The sequence below is a fragment of the Xiphias gladius genome, chromosome 14 (genome assembly GCF_016859285.1).
Source record: "Xiphias gladius isolate SHS-SW01 ecotype Sanya breed wild chromosome 14, ASM1685928v1, whole genome shotgun sequence".
In the NCBI taxonomy this organism is placed as follows: domain Eukaryota; kingdom Metazoa; phylum Chordata; class Actinopteri; order Istiophoriformes; family Xiphiidae; genus Xiphias; species Xiphias gladius.
Genome location: NC_053413.1, coordinates 11955456 through 11978246, shown reverse-complemented (window position 1 = coordinate 11978246; position 22791 = coordinate 11955456). Strand labels below are relative to the sequence as shown.

Genomic DNA, 22791 nt, shown 5'->3' with positions numbered 1-22791 from the left:
CTAATGCATCAGTGCACCACAGAAATACTCTCACGGGCCCACACACACAAATCTCAATGTTGTTTGTAATTTGTAATCAAAGTGCAAAGTCTGCAACTTGGCAGCCATGATGTAATAGTGGGCTTCCTGTCCTCAATTTAGGAGCCACAGGTTACAAAACATGAGTACTGCCATAAGTATATATATATGCGGAGATTATGTACTCAGTAACTGCACGGCTGTGTTCTGCACTGTCGGCATGGCTCCCAGAGGTGTGATCACCGTGACAACCATTCTCCTGTACTTCATACTGGGCCTACTCTTTCCAGCTCCAGCCACCTGTAAGTTTATTTCCTCACATTTATCAGATTATCAGATTAACATACAGTTGATGTCATATTAGGCCTCTAAACAAAAACTGATCTGTCATGAATAATGTGGTGTGTTTGTGTGTAGTAGGTTCCCACATGAACAAAGTCTGTTGTACGAGGTACAATAGGAAGCCAGTGCCCTTCCAGCTTATAAAGGGCTACAGAGAACAAAGCACCAGGGAAAACTGCCGCATGGAGGCGATCATGTAAGACTCTCTTCTAGTAAATCATCGCAACTCCAACCGGGCGAACCCCCATCTGAATCTCTGGACTTAATCTTTGAATATAATGGTCATAGCATGTCAAACCTTTAAGAAAAGGGTTGGTGAAAACGAGGTGACTGCATTGATTGGATTTATCCTTAAATATTCAAAAGACACTGATAATTGTTATTTCATTAGAAAATATGAACGGGTTTGAGGGAAGCAGTACTAATGTTGTGTGATCGAAATGTGTCAATATTACCGAGTATTGTCATAATCAGATATTTCATGATTCAAATTAGGTTCCTGTAAGGCTGAATCTTGTTAACACAAAATAAATCACCGATGCATTTGAAAAATTTGGCTTACTTAGATAAACAGAAAAAAAGTTTTTTCTTGCAAAACTCCTCATTTCTCCGAATAAGTTATCAAAAAAATTGTTTCTGTATCCGTATTGAAAGTATAGTTCAAGAAAGTACAGCAATGAAATATAAAATAAACACCATTATAAAAACAAATTACACTTATACCATACAATCACACGCTTAACACTACATTGATGTAGAGCTCTCTGTGTCTCGCTATTGCAGTTTCTACACAGTAAAGAAGAATTTGATATGTGCAACTTGGAGGGATGAGTGGGTGAGGAAAACTCTGGATTTACTCAGGTATGAGGCTGCCTACTCACTTTTAAAAAAACAACTTGTTTTAGTTTAGATGGGGAACTTAAAATGAGGACAAGCTTTGTGTGTGAATGGGATTTTCTTCTATTTTATAGTTCCAAACTGAAGAAGATGTCCAAGGCCCGCTCTGCTGCAGGTGAAACTCCAAGGAAGAAAAGTGGAAATCATTCATTAAATGATGGAAGTGGATCATTCTTCAGTACCACAGCATCGTTCCTAAACTACACTGAAAGTTTCTATGAGTAAAAACCAGGTTGTGGCCTTAGAGAATGGCAGTTAAAGAATTCATGTGATAAAAGTGCCAATTTGAGGGAATGTTTGAGAGAAATTGAACTTACTGTAATCAGATCATGTTGGCTATATTATCTCTGAAAAAGTAAAGAAATGCTAATTACTTTTACTTGCCTAAACATATGCAGGATAAGCCCTAATACTCCATCATCATGACTTAAGGGGAACGTAAGAAGAACAGCTTTGAGACTACTGATGTAGATTAAATGCTTAGCCATTTAACCATGTTTTAGTGAGCATTTCTTTTTTAAATCATGCTTTTCTGACTATGCTGTACCCTTCCCTTCTTTTGAATCAGCCTAATCATATTAATCAGCTAATATAGAAGTTCTCATAAACAAATAAATGTACTTGATATTACTGCGACATTGATCTCCACATTTGTTTATACAAACTACAACACTGTCTCACTGAAATATGCCATGCAACTTTCAACGTCGCCATGGCTAACATGCTGTTAAACGAACAACCAGTCTTATAACAGATTCTCAAGTAGAATTTTGTAAACTGGCTTCAAAAGGGAAAACCCTCTGACATCAAAAAAAAAAAGAAGGTTCAGAAAAAACAATGACAGACGACTGAGTGGCAGGATCTGTGCCTGGTGCACTTAGAAATGGATGCTGTCAGCACATCTGCTGGAAGGTGTCTGAAAACTCTTCAATAAGCTGTCCTGCCCTCTAAGCTCATGTAAGCGACATGACTGGCAGGGAGGCAGTCTCTTGTGCTGTTTCAGATCGGCAACCCAAGGGGCTGATGCTCCAGTCAGACAAGGTGGCACCCTCCATGACACTCCTTTCAAGAAAGCTGCACTGCAGTAATTTCAAATCCCCACGAGATGGCACAATTGATCTGTAAGAGTCTGTGTCTCTGTCAGCTGCATTATGAGATCTTGATGGTCATCTGATAAGTACAGCTACCTTTGCTTTCCAGTATTAACCAACAATAATAACAAGTGTGGATAGTGGAAAAGAACATTTATTTAGTTTATAGCAAACAGCAGACAACTCTCAGCTGTATTACTTTGTATTGCACATCGTGGCCACATGTATTTTTCATGTCTGTTAAGCCTTATGTTAACTATACAAATAGCAGAAACAGGAAATGATAAAGAAGATGGCAATAGAAATAAATACTGCTAATAATAAATATTAAATATCACAGAATAACATTAGAAAGCATTTTAAATATGTGAATTAATTCAAGACAATTGGCTATAGCTATTTATGAAGGTGAGGAGTGCTTTCTATGGGCTGGAGATTGAAGTGGCAGGAGTAGTCCTATTTGTACGGCGGACCCGCCTGTAAAACACAAAAGGTAACATTTAAAATAACTGTTTAAGATGTCCCTAAGCAATACATCAAAATGTTGTTTAACATGACATTGCATGTCTGGGGAAACCCAACTAGCATAAATAGTTAATACTGGAGACTGACTGAGATGATCAAGGCCCACTCACTCTAGCTCCTTGATCTTCTCAAAGACCCAGTCCTGTTTCCAGTGGCTGCAGACCTCTCCCTCTGTGGTCTCAAATCTGGGTGTAAAAAAAGAAAAAGTTTAGTCACAATCTCCAATCCAGTTTTTTTTTTTTTTTTAAAAGACATTGCATTTACAACTATATGAAGATTTTGATCATCACTGTCTACTTAATAAACTAAAGAGGTGTTTCTTACATGACAGCACGGACACAGGGCAGGACCCTCCTCTGGATCCTATAGCCGATGATGGGAGCAGTGATGTTCGAGATGCTGACCTCAGTGCAGCACTTGCTTAACTTTATTTGTGCTTTTCAAGAAACAAACAAGGGCATGATATTATGACTATACAGTCGTTACATTTCCATCAGAATTCAACCATTTCAAATGTGCTTGTCAATGTACAGTTTCCTAAAGTAATTTTGTTGCAAGCACGGGTCTTCCATGGAGCGGACTAGCAGTGTAATATGATGCAGGATCTCTAAAAGTCAACTTACCAGAAGCTGTTGTTGCCATTGCCAGAACCCCCACAAGGACAGCAAGGCATGCAAGTCTTCTGATGCACAGCTGCATGGTTACTGCGTGAGATTTTCCAGAGGTACTTTTCAGAGACTGAATGCTGGATCTGGCAGATGGAGACTACTGATCTCCTTGGACAAGACCTCCAGGTTTTATACCACAAAAAGAGGAACCACGGCAAGCTAACCGGATGAATTGTCTGTTCCGGTTTTTTACAGTGTGTGTGTGTGTGTGTGTGTGTGTGTGTGTGTGTGTGTGTGTGTGTGTGTGTGTGTGTGTGTGTGTGTGTGTGTGTGTGTGTGTGTGTGTGTGTGTGTGTGGTGGGGGGGTGGGAATGCATTTGGGTGACACTGTAGTGAATCATTTCCTTTTTTCAGATTTCATGAAATTGAAAGACTTGAATAAGAAATGTAATAAAATGGCTACAGTACAACCATTCTTAATAACACACTTTTACTAATTGTTAGTTTTTAGTAAAAGCTAAATCAGTAAAGCAAACACATTCATGTAAAAAGAATAAACCAATAAACTTGCTTTAATCCACTAGTGTACAGGTAATAGTTTATAGCAGGCCTACAACACTTGGTAGCCTATGTTTACTAAGATTTCATTGTTATTATGTGTGGAGTTTGCATATTAGTACAATGTGTGAGTTTCTTCTAGATGTTGGGTTCTTTCGCTGTCAAAAGAAATGCAGGTTTAGGTGAACTGGGAACATGAATTGCCAATACGTGGCAATGTGAGTGTTAATGTGTCTATCTGATTGTGCAGTATGTGTTAGCTCTGTGATAGGCTGGCAAACGGTCCATGTTGTACCTGGTCTCTCCCAAAATCCGTGCTGGGACACACTCCAGCCCACCATAACCCTGAACAGGTTAAGCAAGAATAGAGATCAGATAAATACACTGGATGAATGTGCATTCATATTATATTAACAGTTATCTTCCTTATTAACCGGATGAGTTAACCATGTAGAATTTCCAGCCAATGATTTATTTTAGGTATACTTGGGTGTAAATTCCGCTGATTTCAGCAATAATGTAAAATCATGTGCTAGTCACTCTACCCAGTGTGTCATCTTTCTCTCTTCTCATTGCACATCTTTCTCTGGTGCTGACCATCACGGTCAGTACAGTGGCAAGAAAGCGGAAGGAAAGAAATCCTTAGGCTTTCAACCATAAACCACTGATTTCCGAGCATCCTCCTCCCAAATTTGGTCATTTGTCCTTGCATGTTCTGTCGTTGCAGTTACGAGTCTTAACTTGTTCAAAGGTACCTTTTTGATTAAGCCAAATTAGAGAGGTTATAAAACATCAAAATGATTTTGTAAGTAGAAAACTATTCCTTTATATACTGAATATCGGATTTATTTCTATCTGAATATCTGATTTATTGCAAGGAGGGGGTTGATTTTCCACTTTCATCTTAACTTGCAGCTTAATTAAAAGCTGCAACAAACCAAATAACTGCCAAAAAAGAGCAAGATTCAGGTTCCTTGCTGCCAGTAAAACAATGTTGCCAGTTATTTATTGTCCATACACGAGCTGGTTCAAAAAGCAAATTAATTTGCTCTGCCTGGCTTTTTTTGCTTTCAATTCTTTATCATCTAAATATTACTTAAACAACTGGTCTTCAAGGGTCAGTAAGTCCTCTGTGACCTCAAGAAGTGAAACAACTTACTTTAACTCATCTCCACCCACAGGTCTGTGGCACAGTTTTCAACTCCACATTGGATTCAAGATCACATTGGTATGAAGCCTACTTCACCACACATACTGTATTTGAACCAAGACAAGACAGATCCAAACCCTCCACTTCTCTATATTTTCAGTGAATTGTATCACGTGTAAAGATTACAGTGATGATTCGCCGATATATTTTTCTGTGACTGCTTTCAATCAACTGCAAGTTCAAAAAAGAACTGATTGGATTCACAGTAATAAATGACACCAAAATATAATGTTGTGTCTTTTCGCAATAAATTCAAAAACAGGTTGTCAAAAAAACAGATCTTCTGGTCTCAGACTTTTCTTAGTATGATTTGGTGATGCCCAAAGGTCAGTTTCTCAAGAAGGTATGTTTGTGACCAATTATCCTCTTAGGAAGATACTAAAGTGCTTTGGCTTCATTTCACAGAAGCTTGCAGGAGTTAAAGGAGTGTCCCCTACGCCTAAATATCACGTTGAAAGAATCTGCTGATAACCAAGAAAAAAGAGAAGGCGAAAGCTTTCTCAGACATGTATACCCATGCTTTAGTTTTCTTAATAATAACCTTAAATATGAGGCCTAAGGGACTAATCCTGTACATTTTATGCATGTCACAACAGAGTCTATTAAGCTATCTATGTACAGCAAAGATCAATGTAACAAAAAACACTTAAGATATATCGCTGAAAAACTGATTTAACATTCATAAATCTCAGTACCTGGTGAGTAAATCACATGTCATTGTCATCAATCAATAATCCTTATCAACCCCTCGAATATACAGTATTATGATCTTTGAACTTGAAGGCCTCAGAAAGGTCCTCACCTTCCTTACCTTTGGCATCTATATTTCACTAGATTTATATTTCACCAAACTGTCATTTCAAATGTTGCATTTGGTGCTGAAGGATTAAAATGAGATATGCTTCAACTGTTTACAAAATCATCAGCGACATTATATTTATTGGTGATCTAATAATTCGAAAAACTACACTGTAAAAATAATCTGTATTAATGTATCTCAAAACATACAGTTTTGTACAGTACACGTTAAAGCCACGGTTGGCAGGCGTGTCAGCTTATAGTGAATTACAAAGACATGACTTTACTGGATCCTGGGGTTTCCTTTTTTTTTTTTTTAATGAAACATTAAAATTCTTAGTCAGTGAGAAGGAGAAACGATTACACAAGATGAGGAAGGAAGCATGAACAGTGTGATCAACTTCACTGAAATCTAGATAAAATTGCGAAACATGGTTTGCGCTGTCTGAGCGGTGACCTGAAAAAGAATTCACAAGTTTTTGCTATGAGAATTTATCAAATTCAACATCCAGGCAGACTGCTCCACTGCGTCATGACTTATCTCATATCATTATCTTTATGGGCTCAAATTTGCTGCCAAATTATGGAAAAATATTCTATAAGACTTAATGGGCTTTCATTGAGGAGGGATAGGTTAGAGTCAATTAAACATAATGGAAAAATCTAAAAAAATTCCCCTTACACTGTCATTTTAAAAGCACAGGAACAACTGCCTCATCAGTGTTTATTGACTATAAAATAACTTCTATAGAGACATGGTGGATGCAGGAAAGTTGAATTCCTGATTTCAATCATGGCTTTGTGTTCACTTTTCTCACTTTATAAGTACAATCCAATTTTGGTAGAGGGTTTGTTCTTATGAGTGATAATCCAGCTCATGTTCTGCGTTGTTATAGAAAATAGTCTTATTAGACTTTTCCATAGCTTTGCATTATTTGAATAAGAGACAGAGACTCAGTCACACAGCCAACCACTCTCTCTGTTCTGTATACAAACTGGTGACAAACTACTTATTAAGGAATGTGTTGGAGGCCAGTGAAATTGTAATACATTTCTACAGAGGTTCTATAAGGATGATGGGGGTTAAAAAACAACGTACTTTGTTTTACTTATGAAAATAACAACATAAATTCATACACAACAAAGGTCACATTGCTCTCTTTTTCTATGAAAAAGGGTAACAACTCCTTCAAATTGAATGCCAAAACACATTGTTTGGTATTGCCTTCCAAAATCACAGAATGTATACCAACCTTTTCTGGTTTGATCTGCTGCCAGCACAGTAACATTGAATCATTGTGTAGCTTCCGTCAGTTACATGAAAATATTCATATCATATTTTCACTTAAAATCACATCATCAGTAGATTTGATGTCATGTAAAACACGAGAGTTCCACTAGGCCTATTGTCTTTTTCTCCATTACAGTCATGGAAGTAGACCTAACAATACCTAGCTAGTGCAATTTGTGGTAAGCTAACATTAGCCTAGAACAGATATTCACCAGGCAATTTTTCATTGAAAACACGATAAAGTCAGATCCTCCTAAAGTCTTTTAATGGACCACAGTATTACGTAACACAATAAACTTGGACCTAGTTAACTTTGAAGTTAAAACTTCAAGTAAAATGGCAACATTTACTCTCACTTGTTTTAACAAATCTGCATCCATCCTGAATCTGCTCTTTCCCTTCACCTCTACTGACAGGCATGTTTGCATGTGCTGGCATCCTCTGCTGAACATTTAGGAAAAATGCAACCATGCCATTTTATATTTACCTGTTGGTATAACCTTGTGGCAATTATTTGAATAATGATAAACATTAAGCCAATTAAGTATTAAACTACTGTCTTTGTGTTTTTGGCACAAAGACCATGACTCGTGCCTTATGTGTATGTGTCTTCTTTGTGCCCCAGTTCCGTTTAGGCCTTGATCACTTGTACCATTCACTGCATTTACCATGCAAAAGTGCATTTGTTAATGACTGTTACTGTATATTTCAAGTAGCTTCACTGCACAACTGCACAGGAAACCATGAAGAAGAAACTGGGGGCACTACAGCTGAAACGTTTGCTCTTCATGCTCTTCCACATATAAATGAAAGTACAGCGGTGACCACAAACCATATGGGTTTCAATAGGACATAAAAACATTTAGTTAGTGTATCGGTGTACGTAAAGCATTTTTGTTTATGTGAATAACCTTGTATGTGCCTGCAAATGCCATTAGACCAACAAAGTGGCTTCTATTTTCTCCACCTATAGGCATTGTGGTTGCTGAAATGAGTACACAAGCATCAGTAGTACAAAAAAGCACCCACCTAAAAAAAAAGGTAGAAAGCTTCTGTGTTAGAAAGTGAGATTGAATTTTATATTGGTAATCTGTAGGAAATTGCGTAACCTTTGCACAAAGATTTTTGGCTTTGAGTATGAGTGTTTAAGCCTTTAAGATTATTCAAGCTTTCCAGGTTCTATTGAGTTGTACAAGTCATCGGTGTACCGAACAGTATATTCTAACCAACTATCAAAAAAGAATTTCATGGGTTGCTTTGTCATCAACATGATAATGATAAGAAAGTTAAAAGCTATCTGAAAAACTCGTGTGTGTAGAAAAGTGTCTGTAAATGTTCTTTGATCCCTTTAAAATAAATGTAGTGAAGCAGTGACATAATCATTTTCACTGACCATAAAGATTAAGATTAGGGGCTTGATATCCTGGTATTACAGGTCAATGTATTACAGGTATTTTCCATATAATTATTTGAATTTTAAATATTATAGTACATGTAGAGACCACATGCTCCTGCAGTGGAAAAACACCCTCAGACCACCAGTTATGAGTGAGTGGAGGGGCCAGGATGACACTACTGAGCTGCAGGGGGAGGAAATTTTTACTCTTCTTTCCAGCTGTGTGCGTATCTGTGGGTGCAGCATGCTCAGGTTGCAAGTAGCATAAATGAAAGTGTTGGCTGTGTTGGCAGGCTTAAAAAGGGCTGCAAGTGCAGACTACAAAACATATCTGTTTTAGCCAGACACACACAATGATGAGTCACACCTTTGTCTCACTTTTACTTTTAACTACGATGGTGTCCCTAGCCTCAGCTCAAGGTAAGCACAATATTATGCATGTATATTTTGTTTATTTATGCATGATTTCATATGCGGTGCAATGTTTTATTTAATGTTACATTATGGAAAATGATGATGATGATGTTAATGATAATAGTTTTCTGTGTCTATTCAAAGGTGGGATAGCAAGTTGTTGTCGCAAAATTTCAAGCACTCAAGTCCAACGAGACATGCTGAAGAGTTACTACATACAACATCTATCGTCATGCCCTGTACAGGCAGTGGTGTAAGTCAACAAAACTGTTCAGTGGCAGATTTGTGTGCATAGTTTGTCTTCACATGTTCTTGGGTCTTTTGATAACAACCAAAGTGAAATGCAGAGCATTTACATACTCTGACACAGTGTATTTAAGAATTAACCACAGTCACTGTTATTTCAGAATTTGTAAAGTTTTGAATAATCATACTCTTATCAGAAATGTTGCAACATGTTACTGACTGTGTACTTTCTGTGTTGTAATTTTCAATAGATTCACCACACTGAAAAGCAAGAGAATCTGCTCTGACCCCGACAAATGGTGGACACGGACAAGCATGGCCTACCTAGACAGAAAGAATTTGCACCTCACACCAGCACCAGCACTGACACAACATCCACGTTCAGGCAGAAAGACAGCACCATTGAAATTCAAATGAAAAGGCCATAGCTCCCAACTTATCCTCTTCTGTTTGGGATCCACAGACTTTTAACATTTTCATATTTCATGCAAATTCCTGACCTCATTTTAGTGATGTTAAATATATATTTTATTTGCTCTTTTGTCTAATTTTCAATTCTGTGATGTTAATCTGGTCTTTGTATAAATGTTAATATGTAAATAACTTGTTACTTTCATTGTACAATGATAATGAACAATATTATTTCATAAAAATGGACAATATATACTGGCCACGTTTTGGTGATTGTGAGTTGTAGAAGAAATTACTGTCTAAGTGTGTGTATAGATAAAAGATAAAGATTTTTATTTCAGCATCTAGAGGCTCATTCTTCTCATCTCCTTATCTAATCTCTTTATGCACCTTATCGCTATAAAAATATCACAAAACAAAGTTACATAGTTTAGTCTAAAAGCAGGGCCAATCTTAGTATAGTGAAAGATGGTAGAGATTCTCGCAGTGAAGAGGGCACAATAAATGTTGTGTAAGCATGACATGGAAACACTCAAGTAAAGTTCAAGTGTACTTAACTACAATACTTGAAGAAATGTACTTAGTCATATTCCACCACTGCCCAGATCAACTCAAAACACAATGCACAGACTTCTGCTTTAAAGAAAGGAAGTTAGCTTTCCTGCAACAAATCTTGATGTCCCAGTTATGATATTATCTAAGATTGTTGTTCTTATATAGAAGGGGTGGACAGAATATCTGCAGCAAGTGTATGAAATACTGTAATCAAAAAACATAGCTCTTATATATTTATTTCATGTAAGATATTCCTTTATATCCCTTGTAATGTTGAATTTGTTGCGAGACTCTTTCGCTATCAGAGTGTTTATTCAATTCTATGGTAATCTTTGAGGGTATAGCTAATGGGGTTTGATCACAATGTGTTTACATGGTTTTGTCCATACCCAATACAGATAGGTGGTACACAGTGTAAAAGTTGTATATTTTTTAAAGAACATTTTGAGATGAAACATTTAAAAATATATTTAGAATAATATCGATAACAGTCTTGCCAGGTGTGAGATCAAATGAGATCCAATCTTTGTCAATCATTGCCCTCAGAGCTGTTCTCTAACCACAGAGAACCTTTTAATGCTACCCTCATTCAACATTCTTGAATACACACACTATACACAATAAATACACTAAATTAAATGTCAACCCCAATACCAACTTTTCTGTGATAAAAACTATACTCTGAGCTAGTTCTCAAGACCATGGGTGAGTCATTCAGAGTGTAGTCAGACACTTTTATTGGCCTCCATGTTCCGCCTCCGCTCACTGGGATGTTGTAACATAATGGGCTTCACGCTGACCAGGTGGAAGTTTTAGGGGGTTTCATTTCACATGTTTCCAACATTTGGTTTTGCTAAAAACGGGTATCAAACAAACTGTCATCTACTATGGGTGGGTTGAATGAGAAAGTACAGCTTAGTCTCAGTGTGCTTCAGCTGATGGAGGTGTGTGGGGCTTAGAGTGGAGAGTGTTTGAGGCTGATGCAACGTTTGCTCAAACAAAAGTGTAATGGGTTTTTCCCCACCCCTTGCCTAGTGGCCCACCATTGTTGCTACTTGTATGATTGAGCTGTAGATGTACTTACATTTAATTAAAGGTTATTAAATATAAGTGTGAATATACATGTGATTTACAGTAAATATTAGTGTTAACATAGTGAAAAAAGTGATATAAACCTATGGGTATAAAACCACCAGACTAGACCAGACACTCGTTCTTGACTATGTTTTTGCATATATTTCCACTGGCATATCTGTCATTATAATGTCATCATATAACCATTGTATCATCTATTGTGTGTGTGTATGTTTGTGTGTGTGTGTGTGTGTGTGTGTGTGTGTGTGTGTGTGTGTGTGTGTGTGTGTGTGTGTGTGTGTGTGTGTTTGTGTGCATGTGCATGTGCGTGTGCGTGTGTGTGTGTCTTTGTGTGTGTGTGTGTGTGTGTGTGTGTGTGTGTGTGTTTGTTTGTTTGTGCCCATGCCCCAGTGACTTAAGTTCAGTCTGATGTTGTGGGGAGTCGAGAGAAGCAGTGAGAGAATGCATTTTCCTCATGATAGGTAAACCACAGAACACTCTCCAGTGCGCACCCGGTATGTTAATTTCAGATATACACACGCACACACACGCACACACACACACACACACACACACACACACACACACACACACACACACACACACACACACACACACACACACACACACACACACACACACTCACAGGTAATGTCAGAGGAATCATTCATAGCCCATCTTAGTAACTATGCAAAAGACATTACAGGTATTAATACATACATCTGTGGTTGGGTGCACTATTGACCCGAAGTCCGTAAATGGCACTTACTAATGGGCTGGCTAATACTACATACACGTCGAAGTGGGGCTCTGGCCTGGGTTTATTAGTCCACAATACTGTAATACTTTCAGTGTCTCCTCATATTAACTTAAATGCTGTACCATCTTCCTTTGAAATCATTTAAAGGGTCCTTTGACTGACAATTTTCCCATTCCCTTTTGATTTTATTTATCAGATGACATGGTGATGTAAACATCTTTCTCATTTAAAAGAGTCAGTTTTAATTTTAAGGGCGACGATATCCATGAGTCTTACAGGTCACCCTTTAAACCAGCATTAATTGATTTTTTGGCAACATGAGAGCAGCAAAAAAGGTTGTAAACACAACAAAAACACACTGTCTCCTAGTTTATATGCCGAACAGGTTAGCAAAGAATTTCTTTAATGATCCATTAGACACGTAGCAAAAGTAGCATTCATTGGAATCATGTTTCTGACCACTTGAAGATTGTAAGTCTAATATTCATTCTCTAATGGTTCTGTTTTGGTCTTTACCAACTCTTATGGGAATATCTGGCTCTTTAGCAACCAAATGCTCCACTGGGTTCACCAGCTAGTGTCTGCTATTTAATGCTGGGCAGGTAGAAAAGTGTAGAAAGAGTTTATCAGAGCTTTTTGCAGAAAACAGCTGCCTGATGCGTTTGGAGACAGGGTAGATGAGAGCAGTGAGAGTGACCCAAAACAGAAAAGTTCAGGGCTATTAAACTGAAACAATGAGCTGAAAGAAGCTAAAATGCTATTGTAAATCAATTTTGTTGTTTGTTTTCACCCACAGTTGTATTTGACATTTCTGTCATACATTTTCAGTGAGGCAAGACTGCTGAAAAATTATTGTCACATTGTGTTTAATTTTCTGAGAAGAGAAGAAACAGTTCTTCTAGTAACCTTCAGCTAAATTGGGCAGCCACAAACATACACTTACGCTCACAGGATGCTCGACTGAGCCCTCAGGATGTGGTGGTTGTGGTCGCATGGCAGCCCCTCTGTTTCAAATAAAACCAAACACTGAATGCCAGAAAACGAGGGCATTAATATAACACAAATATCATACATATAATTTACTACATCACTATTAAACTCCACATATATAGTAGATATTTTGTGTTTGGGCTGAAAATCTTATTTCAATGCATCTTCAACTAATAAAAATAATTGAACTGTGACTATTTTTCTATAATAGCTACAGGTAGATAGACAGGGAAGATTTTGAGATTTAAAATCTCCAAAGCCTGTGTAATCATAAAATTAAACCTTAAAGGCAAAAAAACAAGAAATGCATGATGTTAATTTGCTGGTTTACTGCATTTAAACAATGTGTGTTTAGCAAATGTCTGATAACCAAATTAAAGATTAATTTATGATTATTATGTAGCTTTCCATTCAATCTGTCACATTCAGGAAGGTTTCTTTGGTATTTTTTCTGCATGACAGTAAATTAAAATATGATGTGATATGTAGGCATAACATACTGATTCTCAATTTGATAATGCCCAATAAAAGTAACCATTTATAATAGCATGCTAAGTTTTCCAATGGCAAATGACCAAAATTATCAAAGCAATCACAGAGTCCATTCATTCATTACAGTCTGTTTTGAACTGGGCAAGAAACAAGACAAAAAAACAGGTTTTGATGGACATTCAGTGCTGACCTGCTCAGATTTAGGACTTGTGCATCTATCGAGTCATTATACGGACAAGGAAAATAATTCTTTGCATTGTCATACACCACTTGCACAGTAAAGCTACTAACCAGACCACAACAGTATACATTTTATTTGTATGTTTAATTGTCTTGCCGTTCTTTATTTTTATGTTTATACCTACTTGTTCTACATAACAGCTGTATCTGTAATGTTCATCTTTGTCTGGATTTCTTGCCTCTGTTTAGCTGTAAGTGTATCTTGGTTTCCTTCTTGTAAATTGAGAACCAGATTAAAATTTCTTTTATATGCATACCAGCTCGGATTCAGATTATGTTCGATTCGCTCATAACAACAACCCGTGATTTGCTCAGAAAGTGTTTATTGGCAACTGACAGTGGGAAAGGTTATACACACACATTTATACAACAAGTTATGGACAACATATATTTAGTATATATGCTGCATATTTAATCATCAGTATAATAATATATAAAAGTCTCCTTTGTTTCATGTTTATTTACTGTTAATGTGATATAGCAAGACAAGTCCAATTGGAAAGAGTAAAGTTTGCTGACAGTGGTAACTTTGACTTTTCTTGTGATTCCTCAGGCAGGTTTTCTCTGCCCCTTCCTCCCCCTCCTGTAATTTTTCCCCCGTCGGCTTATTCTCCTGCCTTTCTTCCGCGGTGCTTTTTTTGATTTAGTGGACACTGCTGCTTCCATGTCACTTGTTGATCCCTGTTCATTCTGTTCCATCTGTAGCAACTCTTTTTTCGCCTTCTCCACCATCAGAATGGCTGTTTTTGCCCACTCGCTGTTAGGGTCAGAGCAAAGTCTCTTTCCAGACTTAGTCTGAAACCTGCAATTGATTGTGAGCTGTTAACTACATCGTAATTCATTTTTGATTTTGTTTTTAATTAAGTACTGACTAATAATTTCTTAAAAGGGTGGTTCATTTGAATTAAAACAAAATGTGTTTCTCCATTCCCTTTAACGGTACTGAGCCATGTAGATAGTTTATTCAGGTTTTGAAATATCCAGGCTCTATGTACTGAAATTGGTGTTTTAAAAAATTCAACAGCAGGTAAGGTAAAAGAGGAAATGTATTTTTTGTTTTTTTTTTTCAAATTTGGGTGAACCCACCCTTTAAAAAATATAATGTTGTTTATTTGGGAATATATGTGGACATGGACATGTTCTAGGTTGATTTATGACTTAATTCTATAGAGTGTGAAACTGCAGGAACACTTACACTACAGCTGTGGTGGGACAGATGCCTTCAGGCTGAATGGTGTAATTCATAATTTTTATATGTCGGACTCTGGTTTTGGACCATCTGAGACAACAGCTTGCCACGGGTCCATGGGCTAAACAAGACACACATAGAGAAAGAAAGTTTAAATACCCTTAATTTTACCCGGACAAACATTCAGAACATATATTCAGTCAGAATTTTGTACTTTTTTGTTAGTACTCACTTGCATAGACCAAGCTCATCCATGTGACGAAGCAGAGAAGAGTGGCTAACTCCAGGCTGAATCTCATCTTGAAAATTGCACTGTAGCTTTGTCCTTCAGTGGCTGAGTGTAGTATCTCTCAGCACAAACGTTTGCAATCTGAATCACTCACAGAAAATAATCTTGTTGCTCGGCTGAGTAGTTGTCAGAATCAGTCTCGCTCAAACAGCAGGCGTCATGGCTTTTCCATTTAGCAAAGTACTCAGTATCTTTCTGATCATTTAGATTTTGATCTTCGCTCTTATAAAACACGAAGCGGAAGGGGCTTCTGTCCTACCTCACTTCTAACCCATCACCTCGGAGTAAAATAACTGTGGCCACACAGTAGGGGAAAGGAAGCAATGAGTTATTCCACTAGCCAAAGATGAGAAACAGACCACTCAACCACAGTCCTGCCCAAAACTCAACACATACAAGCATTGAATCACTAAGAAGTATCAGATCCTCTTAAATGTGTGTATGCATACACTCACAAATACATGTTACTTTCCTCTACACTCACTCTGAAAGCCACAAGTTGTCTCTACTTTTAGACTCACTGATAGTATGCAAATTTTGTCTGCTGAAACGAAGTTTGAATTTTATTAAATGTTAGATTAGCTCTGGGGAAATTTCTTGCAGTTCATTATTTGAGAAGGATGATACAAAAATGCATGTACCAGGGTTAACTCAAGATAATTTTCATGTTGTTGTCAACCTCACAGAAATCAAAGACAGTGACATTCTTGGCCAAGGTTTGTTTAACTGCCATGCACACCCATGGCACACCCACACAGGTGGTTGAAATTATTTTTGGTTCTTTGCCAAGATTGCATGTGTGTGTAGAGACTGTTTTTGACTGACATCCCCTTGACTGTTAGGCTTGCTCTATTTGTTTCATATTAGCATGAACAACTATGAAATTTCCAGCCAAAATTAATTTGTTTTAATGGAATTGCTGTGATTAGTGGATTTGCTCGCGGAGGCAAAGTAAATCTGCAGTATTGGTTGGACTCTAATTGTGACCTCCTGTGTCAGTTGAAGTAAAAACCACTCATGTCAGCCTCCGACTTGTAATTCCGAGTCAAAGATACTGACACTGATGATATCTCACACTTTGTGAAAAGAACCACAGAACTAATAGAATCAATTCAGCTAATTTTATAGGAGCTATATACTGTTTCTGCTTTCACTTGGTAACAAAACACTACAAATACGTAACACTGTTGTAATAACACAGGGGTAAACTATCTTGGAATAATACATGAATGCTCCCGAGTCAGAATTTGGGATGATTTTCCTTCTAGTGTGTGAACACAGCATTATAAGAGGTCTGATCAGCCAGAATAAGTAAAAACACCTGTAGGCGTGTGCATGACCCTTGATGAAAGAGATGTTATTTTTTGACGGCAACGAGATAGTTTTAGTTTTACATCACACACACATATTGAGGAGCCATAAATAGTGTATTCATAAGGAGGCATATGTTAATCCTCAAGTTTTAACACAGCATTTAACCAACTTTAAAGCAAACTGACAGTATAATGGAGTCAATTTAAAGCTTAAAATGAGAACGAAAAAGAGAATGGATTGAGTGAGAAACCGAAAAGGAGAGAGAAAAAGTCATATATAGAGGGGGTGAAGGCACTGGACATACAAAGAGGCAGAGAGATAAACAGCATCAAAAAGAGGATCCATCGAAATATGTTGACGAAAAACTGAGACACAACAGCTTTGAATCAAAGGGAAAGAAGACTGAAACCTTCAGAATGTATCTGGACCCCTTGGTAGGTCTCAGCCAGCACATCATTATACCAGCTCTACAATGATAGCAAAAATCAACACCTGATTGGCCGTCCACCTGCTGTCTGGATGGATGGCAAATGCTATCTTCATGCCCTTGACTCCCTCAGTCAACAATAGCAAATCCCAAGGCACACAATGCCTGTCATCCTGAATGTCCAGCCATTAAAAGCAGTGAAAACTTGGCTGGTGTATGCCTTCACCAAGCACAAAATGCATACAAATACACAAACTGGAGGACATAGACAAACCCAAAAACGCATGCTGGCACAGATGCAAGCAAACACACACATAATGACCTGCCTGCACTGATGTAGTCATCACTAATACACACACACATACATATTTCTCCCCACCCAATATTCCAGTCTGATCATTATGATCCCTGTGGCAACCTGTTTCTCAGAGGAGAAATACCTCGCTGGAATATTTATTCTTCTCTTATTCAGTAGTTGTTGTCCTGGGCAGCAGCCAGGGACAACAACTCAGCATAGCTGATAGGAATTAGTCTCCTGATAAAGCAAGAGAGTGGGACGCAGTTGAAGGAAATGACAATCAATACTGAATCTCATCCGATATCGACCGCAAATGGGAATGAGAAGCACATTGTCGAGCCCCTATATATGGGCATGAGGGCACGCTTAAGATCGTATTTCCATATGGGCACACACACAAACTTTGAGGCTTCATTAAATGTGACCAAGGTTTCACAGAACCCCCCCCTCCCCCATGCATAGGTGAAAAAATGAATAATGAAAACAAGCTTCTGCCTCAAACCACAACTTTCTGATCATGCTGTATGCATTCACACTCACTCATACATGATTCATTCTTCTTATGGTTGTGCCCTCTGTGTACACTAAGGCAATATAAACGGGGACAGGCATCTGGGGCAGACTGTGGCAGAGAAGAGCATTTCCTGATATAAAACGTCTCTTCCTCTATATGTCTCCTTTTTTTTGTAGAATTGTAATGATCAGACAGTGTGATTAACTCACTTCCTCTCTGTTCTGTTTTGTGTACACATAAGTTCATCTCGAGTCAAAGGAAAAAGCCAGACAACTTCTATAAAGGCCAGGTATGCTGTAACAAAGAGCGATGTGTCTGGCTTTGAGTCTGAAAGTAACAGGTGCCTCAGTGCGACAGGCCGGATGTCTGTCTGGGGATGGACTGTTGAAAAGAGTAGTACACTTCAGGTCACTATTGGAGCTAGAGAAGTGTTGGGAAGAGCAGCGATGTTTTTGATATGTAACAGTGGAGCCATACACGCCGATCAATACACCGACCTTTCTCAGACTGATTGCATGATGTTCTGCTTTGCCCCCAGCACCAGGGGTCCATCAACCATCAGCCACAGTTATTCTCTTATTTTACCTCGAGACTTGTACTGCGTTATGCTCTTTTCATTGTATCTCTGTCTCTGTGTTCTCTTCACACACACATACATACATACACACAGTGCTTGTGTAAACTTGGGAGAAAAGATATAAATGCCCAAATGACACCAGAGAGAGCTGGATCCTCAACAAAATGAGGGTCTCTGACCTATTCCCCTGGGCCTCTATAGGTGGATCCTGTATATCCCTTTTCAATTCCAGAAGAGATAACAGGAATCCCAACTGGAGTTGAGAAATGTCATTTCTTTTCCAATTAATATTTCAATTAACTAAGTCATACCCAATTCATTTCCTGAAACCGGTGGAGTTGAAATGAACCTGACCTCCTGCTCCGGTGTCAATCTCGTTGCTATTGACCCCTCCACATAAAGCTTCAAATGTGGATCAACCGTCCATTTAGGGAAAGCGTCAATGATCGACTTAAAACGCAGGCTATATTACCATATACATTAGCATAGACATTGCTCTCGTAGCTCTGAGGGGATTTGAATGTGTGTGAGAGTGAGTGACCCGCCCCGCGCCTCCGGCTCACGGTCCAGCGGACGCAGGAGCGCGTAAAGTCTAATCAATAAGCGCTTTAATTATAGCGGCGCTCCGCCCGCAGCTCTTCACGGTTGGGAGAAGCGCAATGCCACAGCTGATCCAACACGATCATTTCAGATGGAGTGGGTTTTCACCGCCTCAGCTTCCTCTCTCTTTTGGCCAGTGCTATTATAGACAGCAAATTGTCCACTCCGCTCCGTATAGTTGGTAAAATGGGTCGATTAGCTGGAAGGTGGAGGCCACTTTTTTCATTGTGTTACTGCTTTGTGTTGTTGGTGGGGATTGGGCTTACACTTTCTTTTGCAAAAAGTCAAAAAGTTGAGATTTTGAAATGAAGTTTGTCGTTCTTAATTTAATTTATAGTGTATTGAAACTTTATAATATGTAATAGATTAAAAACGACTAATACTATAAGGTTGTGTACAATTGTCTATAGCAGAAATGTTATATTTTAGGAAACTTATTCATGCTTTTATCAAAAGAGAGGTGAAAGAATTTTATATTCCAAATGTTTTGTTATGATACTAACTGGGCAAAAAGGGCAACTACCCCCCTGGCTACAGACCACCAAGGGCACCAAATCCCCATGTTTACTAGGTGTTAAGTGATTTTGTTCATTTGATTAATTACAAATATGTTGCACCGCTAAAACACAATATGAGCTAATACATATCCTGCATTATTTTCTAATATTGTGGTCCTGTCTTTTAGAGGAGCCTGTGTCAGAAATCTAGTTTTATCACCTTAATGGCTTATATTGTACTCACATAGTTAATATTTCTATTTAAAAAAAACCCAGTTGTTATGGGTTGTCATGTGACAGTCTTGCATGCACAGAATCTAGGGTGAGGTAGTGTTATTCCAGCATAGGTGCAGTGGTTCGTCTTACGTCTTTGTGTGTACAGTATCTAATAGGAACTTAGGAGCCCAACAACAAAAATTGAATCCACCTATGATCACAACATACAATTTTTTGTGTGCATTTACTGCTTGAAAACATCTAAAATGAACTTTTACCAATACTTACATCCATCTAAATTTTTCTTCTCTTTATGTTTTTTACATTTGGGAAATTATGTTTTTGAGCAAACGTTGATACATTATCTCTCCCCTCACAAAAATGAGAAAGAAAACAGAGATAACAGAAACTTCACAGAGCTGCTCTACTGAAATTGAATGTGTCTTAAATGTGTTTTTGAGACAGCATGGTGCTGTGAGATTCCACAATCATGGTCTTCTTTTTCATCTTTGTTAAGCATCACTACTTTTCACTGAATGTCTGATGCACCAACAATTTGCCCCTCTGTATTTTCTGTTTCCTTTGTGAACCCTCATACTACTAATGCACTAGATGGCGTACTTTCCCTGTAGTGGTAAAGGGGAAGCCAGAGCTTGACAGGTTCTGAGAGAGTCATCCAAATTTAGCCCAGTTGTCTAGAGTGGCAAAAATACAACTACTGCAACCCCTAGGCTATAGCTGACATTATTCTGCTCTTCATGGCAATACAGTAAGTTGTAAGGCTAAAGAGATAAAATGTCAACTGGCTTTGAATAATTTATACTTCCCATTCTAGACACTATGTTGCCTAAACATAGGCTGCTAGTTTGATAATGTGCTTAAAAAAGTGTTGAAAAACCTGATGTGTGTCTTTTCGTGGACAGTTAATGAGTCCACTGATTGATTCTTGTGTCTGGTCGTCAGTTATTTGTCTCCCATTGGCGATGGAATTTCAGACGAGGCTGTGCTTGAGAAACATTTCTACAAGTGGATCAAAGAGCATGTGTCCCTTTTAGACCACCAAGCTCATTCATGATTCACTGCAGCAGGGTCTCCCTCTCTCTTCATCTCTCTCTTTATTTGTCTGCTTTGATTATACAATCCATTCAGTCCATATCTCTTGCCTCTTGTTACTGTCTCTTAGCAGGTGTGCGCTAGCTCTCTGTCTGTCAAGCAGATGTCAAATTATTGCCCTTTTCATCCCCACCACCACCACCACTACTTTTCACCCGCGTAGAACCCCCCCACCATTTGAAAGTTCCTACAGCCCTCTCTTCCCCCTGTGACACCCCGCTATTCGTTCCTCTGTTGGGTTAAGCAGGGTCATATCAAAGCCTTAATCCCTAAATGCATGTGTGTGTGTGTGTGTGTGTGTGTGTGTGCATGAGAAAGCATGTTCCTTCCTGCTTGAGCTAGATTATTCTAAGTTCCTGACCTCTGGGTGGTGAGAGGGGCCCATGTTTGGAAACACAGGCACTTGTCTTTGTCTCTTGAGCCCAGCAGGGGAGCTCGACCAGGGCCCTCTCGCGTCAGGCTCGTCCATGGATGCATTTGGCCTGCTCAGGGCTTGCGGGTCTGTCCTCTGATCCTCACCACCACCATCTTAATATCAATATGCCTTGAATAAGCAGACAGCTGGTTGGGCAGGAAAGCACTCCCTGGATACACACACACAAACACACACACAAACACGCCAGAACAGGATGAGTTTGGCTTGCAAGCAAAAACATTGATCCTGAGTCCCCTCACTGTGAGTCAATCTGGCCCCAATAGCCATTCAAGTGTATCTGCTTGATCTGATGTTTCCCGATAAGAGAGATTACTCCCAGGGCGTGTGTACGCGTGTGTGTGTGTGTAAGAGATATTGATTGTTGAGTGACATGGCACTATAGATCCCAGGCAGCTGCTAAGAGTTTAAATGAGGCCTACAGCATATCATTAAATCTCTATGATAATTTCAAAGGAGACTTCGGTACGGTGTTTTCCTTTTTCAATCCAAAGTGAGTGTGTGCATTGCATTGCTGGTTGCATTCTCTCCTGGCTGCTTGCTCTTTAACTGTAAATACAGCATTATAAAGGTTAGAGGTTGGCAGGCCAGAGGTAAGGAATCCCTGCTCTAATTGAGGAAAATCAGATTGATCACCCTCTATTTGACGAGGGTACAGTGGCTTTGATCATGTAAGTGCAGAGGCCCAGCTCACTTTGAACTCCACATCAGTTTCTCGCCTACATTTAACCAAAGACTTACATTTAACAAAACTAGCTTCAAAATCTGTGCTGGTGGTAAGGGCCTTAACTTGCACAGGATCAATATGATTATTTTCCAGTTCACTGTTTTGTTCTGATGTTTTTTCCTCATTGACAGTTTTCTTAAAGGAGTTCACCAACAACTTTTCAAATGAAGGAGAGTTTACTCAGCCTCGGGACTACTATTGAGCCTATGTTCTGTAGCTCTGGAGGAGCTTTGTCAAGTCTGAGAAAATCACCCGTGGTGAAAATGCGGGCTAGCCACGGTGGGTCTAACAGGAAATGCAGGATCCAGCATTTTTGGAGCTTGACCCATACTGGGGTCTCAACGTCTGTTTATTTCAGCCTTTTTCTGCTTCAAATTCGATTATTCATTTTTATCATGAGTCCCCTAAAATTGCTGGAGTACCCCTTTAAGATTTTTATTTCAGAAGTTACTTTTTTCCTTTTAGACAGATTTATAAGTATTATTATTATTATTGCTATCTTCATAACAGTTATTAACCCAGTCCCTTTTATTTTAGCATAGCATGGTGGATCAGCTGTTAAGCCTTCCCTACAACAACAAGGTGACGGATCTGAATCTGAAGCTGGACCCTGAGACTACAGCCTTGTCAGCAGCTCTGTGAGGCTGTGCTTTGAGCTAAATGCTAATGTCACCATGCTAA

General features: G+C 38.6%; 3 protein-coding genes across 4 annotated transcripts; 2 read left to right on the top strand and 1 right to left on the bottom strand.

Annotated features, from left to right (window-relative positions):
- The first annotated feature begins 221 nt into the window (after positions 1-221).
- On the top strand, positions 222-1910 carry ccl20l (C-C motif chemokine 20-like). 2 transcript variants are annotated; one of them, XM_040144181.1, is made up of 4 exons: positions 222-320; positions 439-556; positions 1144-1221; positions 1332-1910. In XM_040144181.1, exons 1-4 carry the CDS (start codon positions 239-241, stop codon positions 1480-1482), a joined length of 429 nt encoding a protein of 142 aa, XP_040000115.1. In that variant the 5' UTR covers positions 222-238; the 3' UTR covers positions 1483-1910. The 2 variants fall into 2 exon arrangements, with proteins under 2 accessions (XP_040000115.1, XP_040000114.1); XM_040144180.1 differs by having other exon boundaries at positions 436-556; positions 1332-1909.
- Positions 1911-8983: 7073 nt separating this feature from the next.
- Positions 8984-10105, top strand: LOC120799293 (monocyte chemotactic protein 1B-like). Its single transcript, XM_040144356.1, has 3 exons — positions 8984-9154; positions 9293-9401; positions 9646-10105. The coding sequence occupies exons 1-3, from the start codon at positions 9088-9090 to the stop codon at positions 9809-9811; spliced, it is 342 nt and encodes a 113-aa protein (XP_040000290.1). The 5' UTR covers positions 8984-9087; the 3' UTR covers positions 9812-10105.
- Positions 10106-14247: 4142 nt separating this feature from the next.
- Positions 14248-15755, bottom strand: LOC120798596 (eotaxin-like). The gene is made up of 3 exons (XM_040142991.1): positions 15338-15755; positions 15112-15226; positions 14248-14718 (listed from the first exon to the last, which is right to left on the bottom strand). Exons 1-3 carry the CDS (start codon positions 15402-15404, stop codon positions 14466-14468), a joined length of 435 nt encoding a protein of 144 aa, XP_039998925.1. The 5' UTR covers positions 15405-15755; the 3' UTR covers positions 14248-14465.
- Between the last annotated feature and the right edge of the window lie 7036 nt (positions 15756-22791).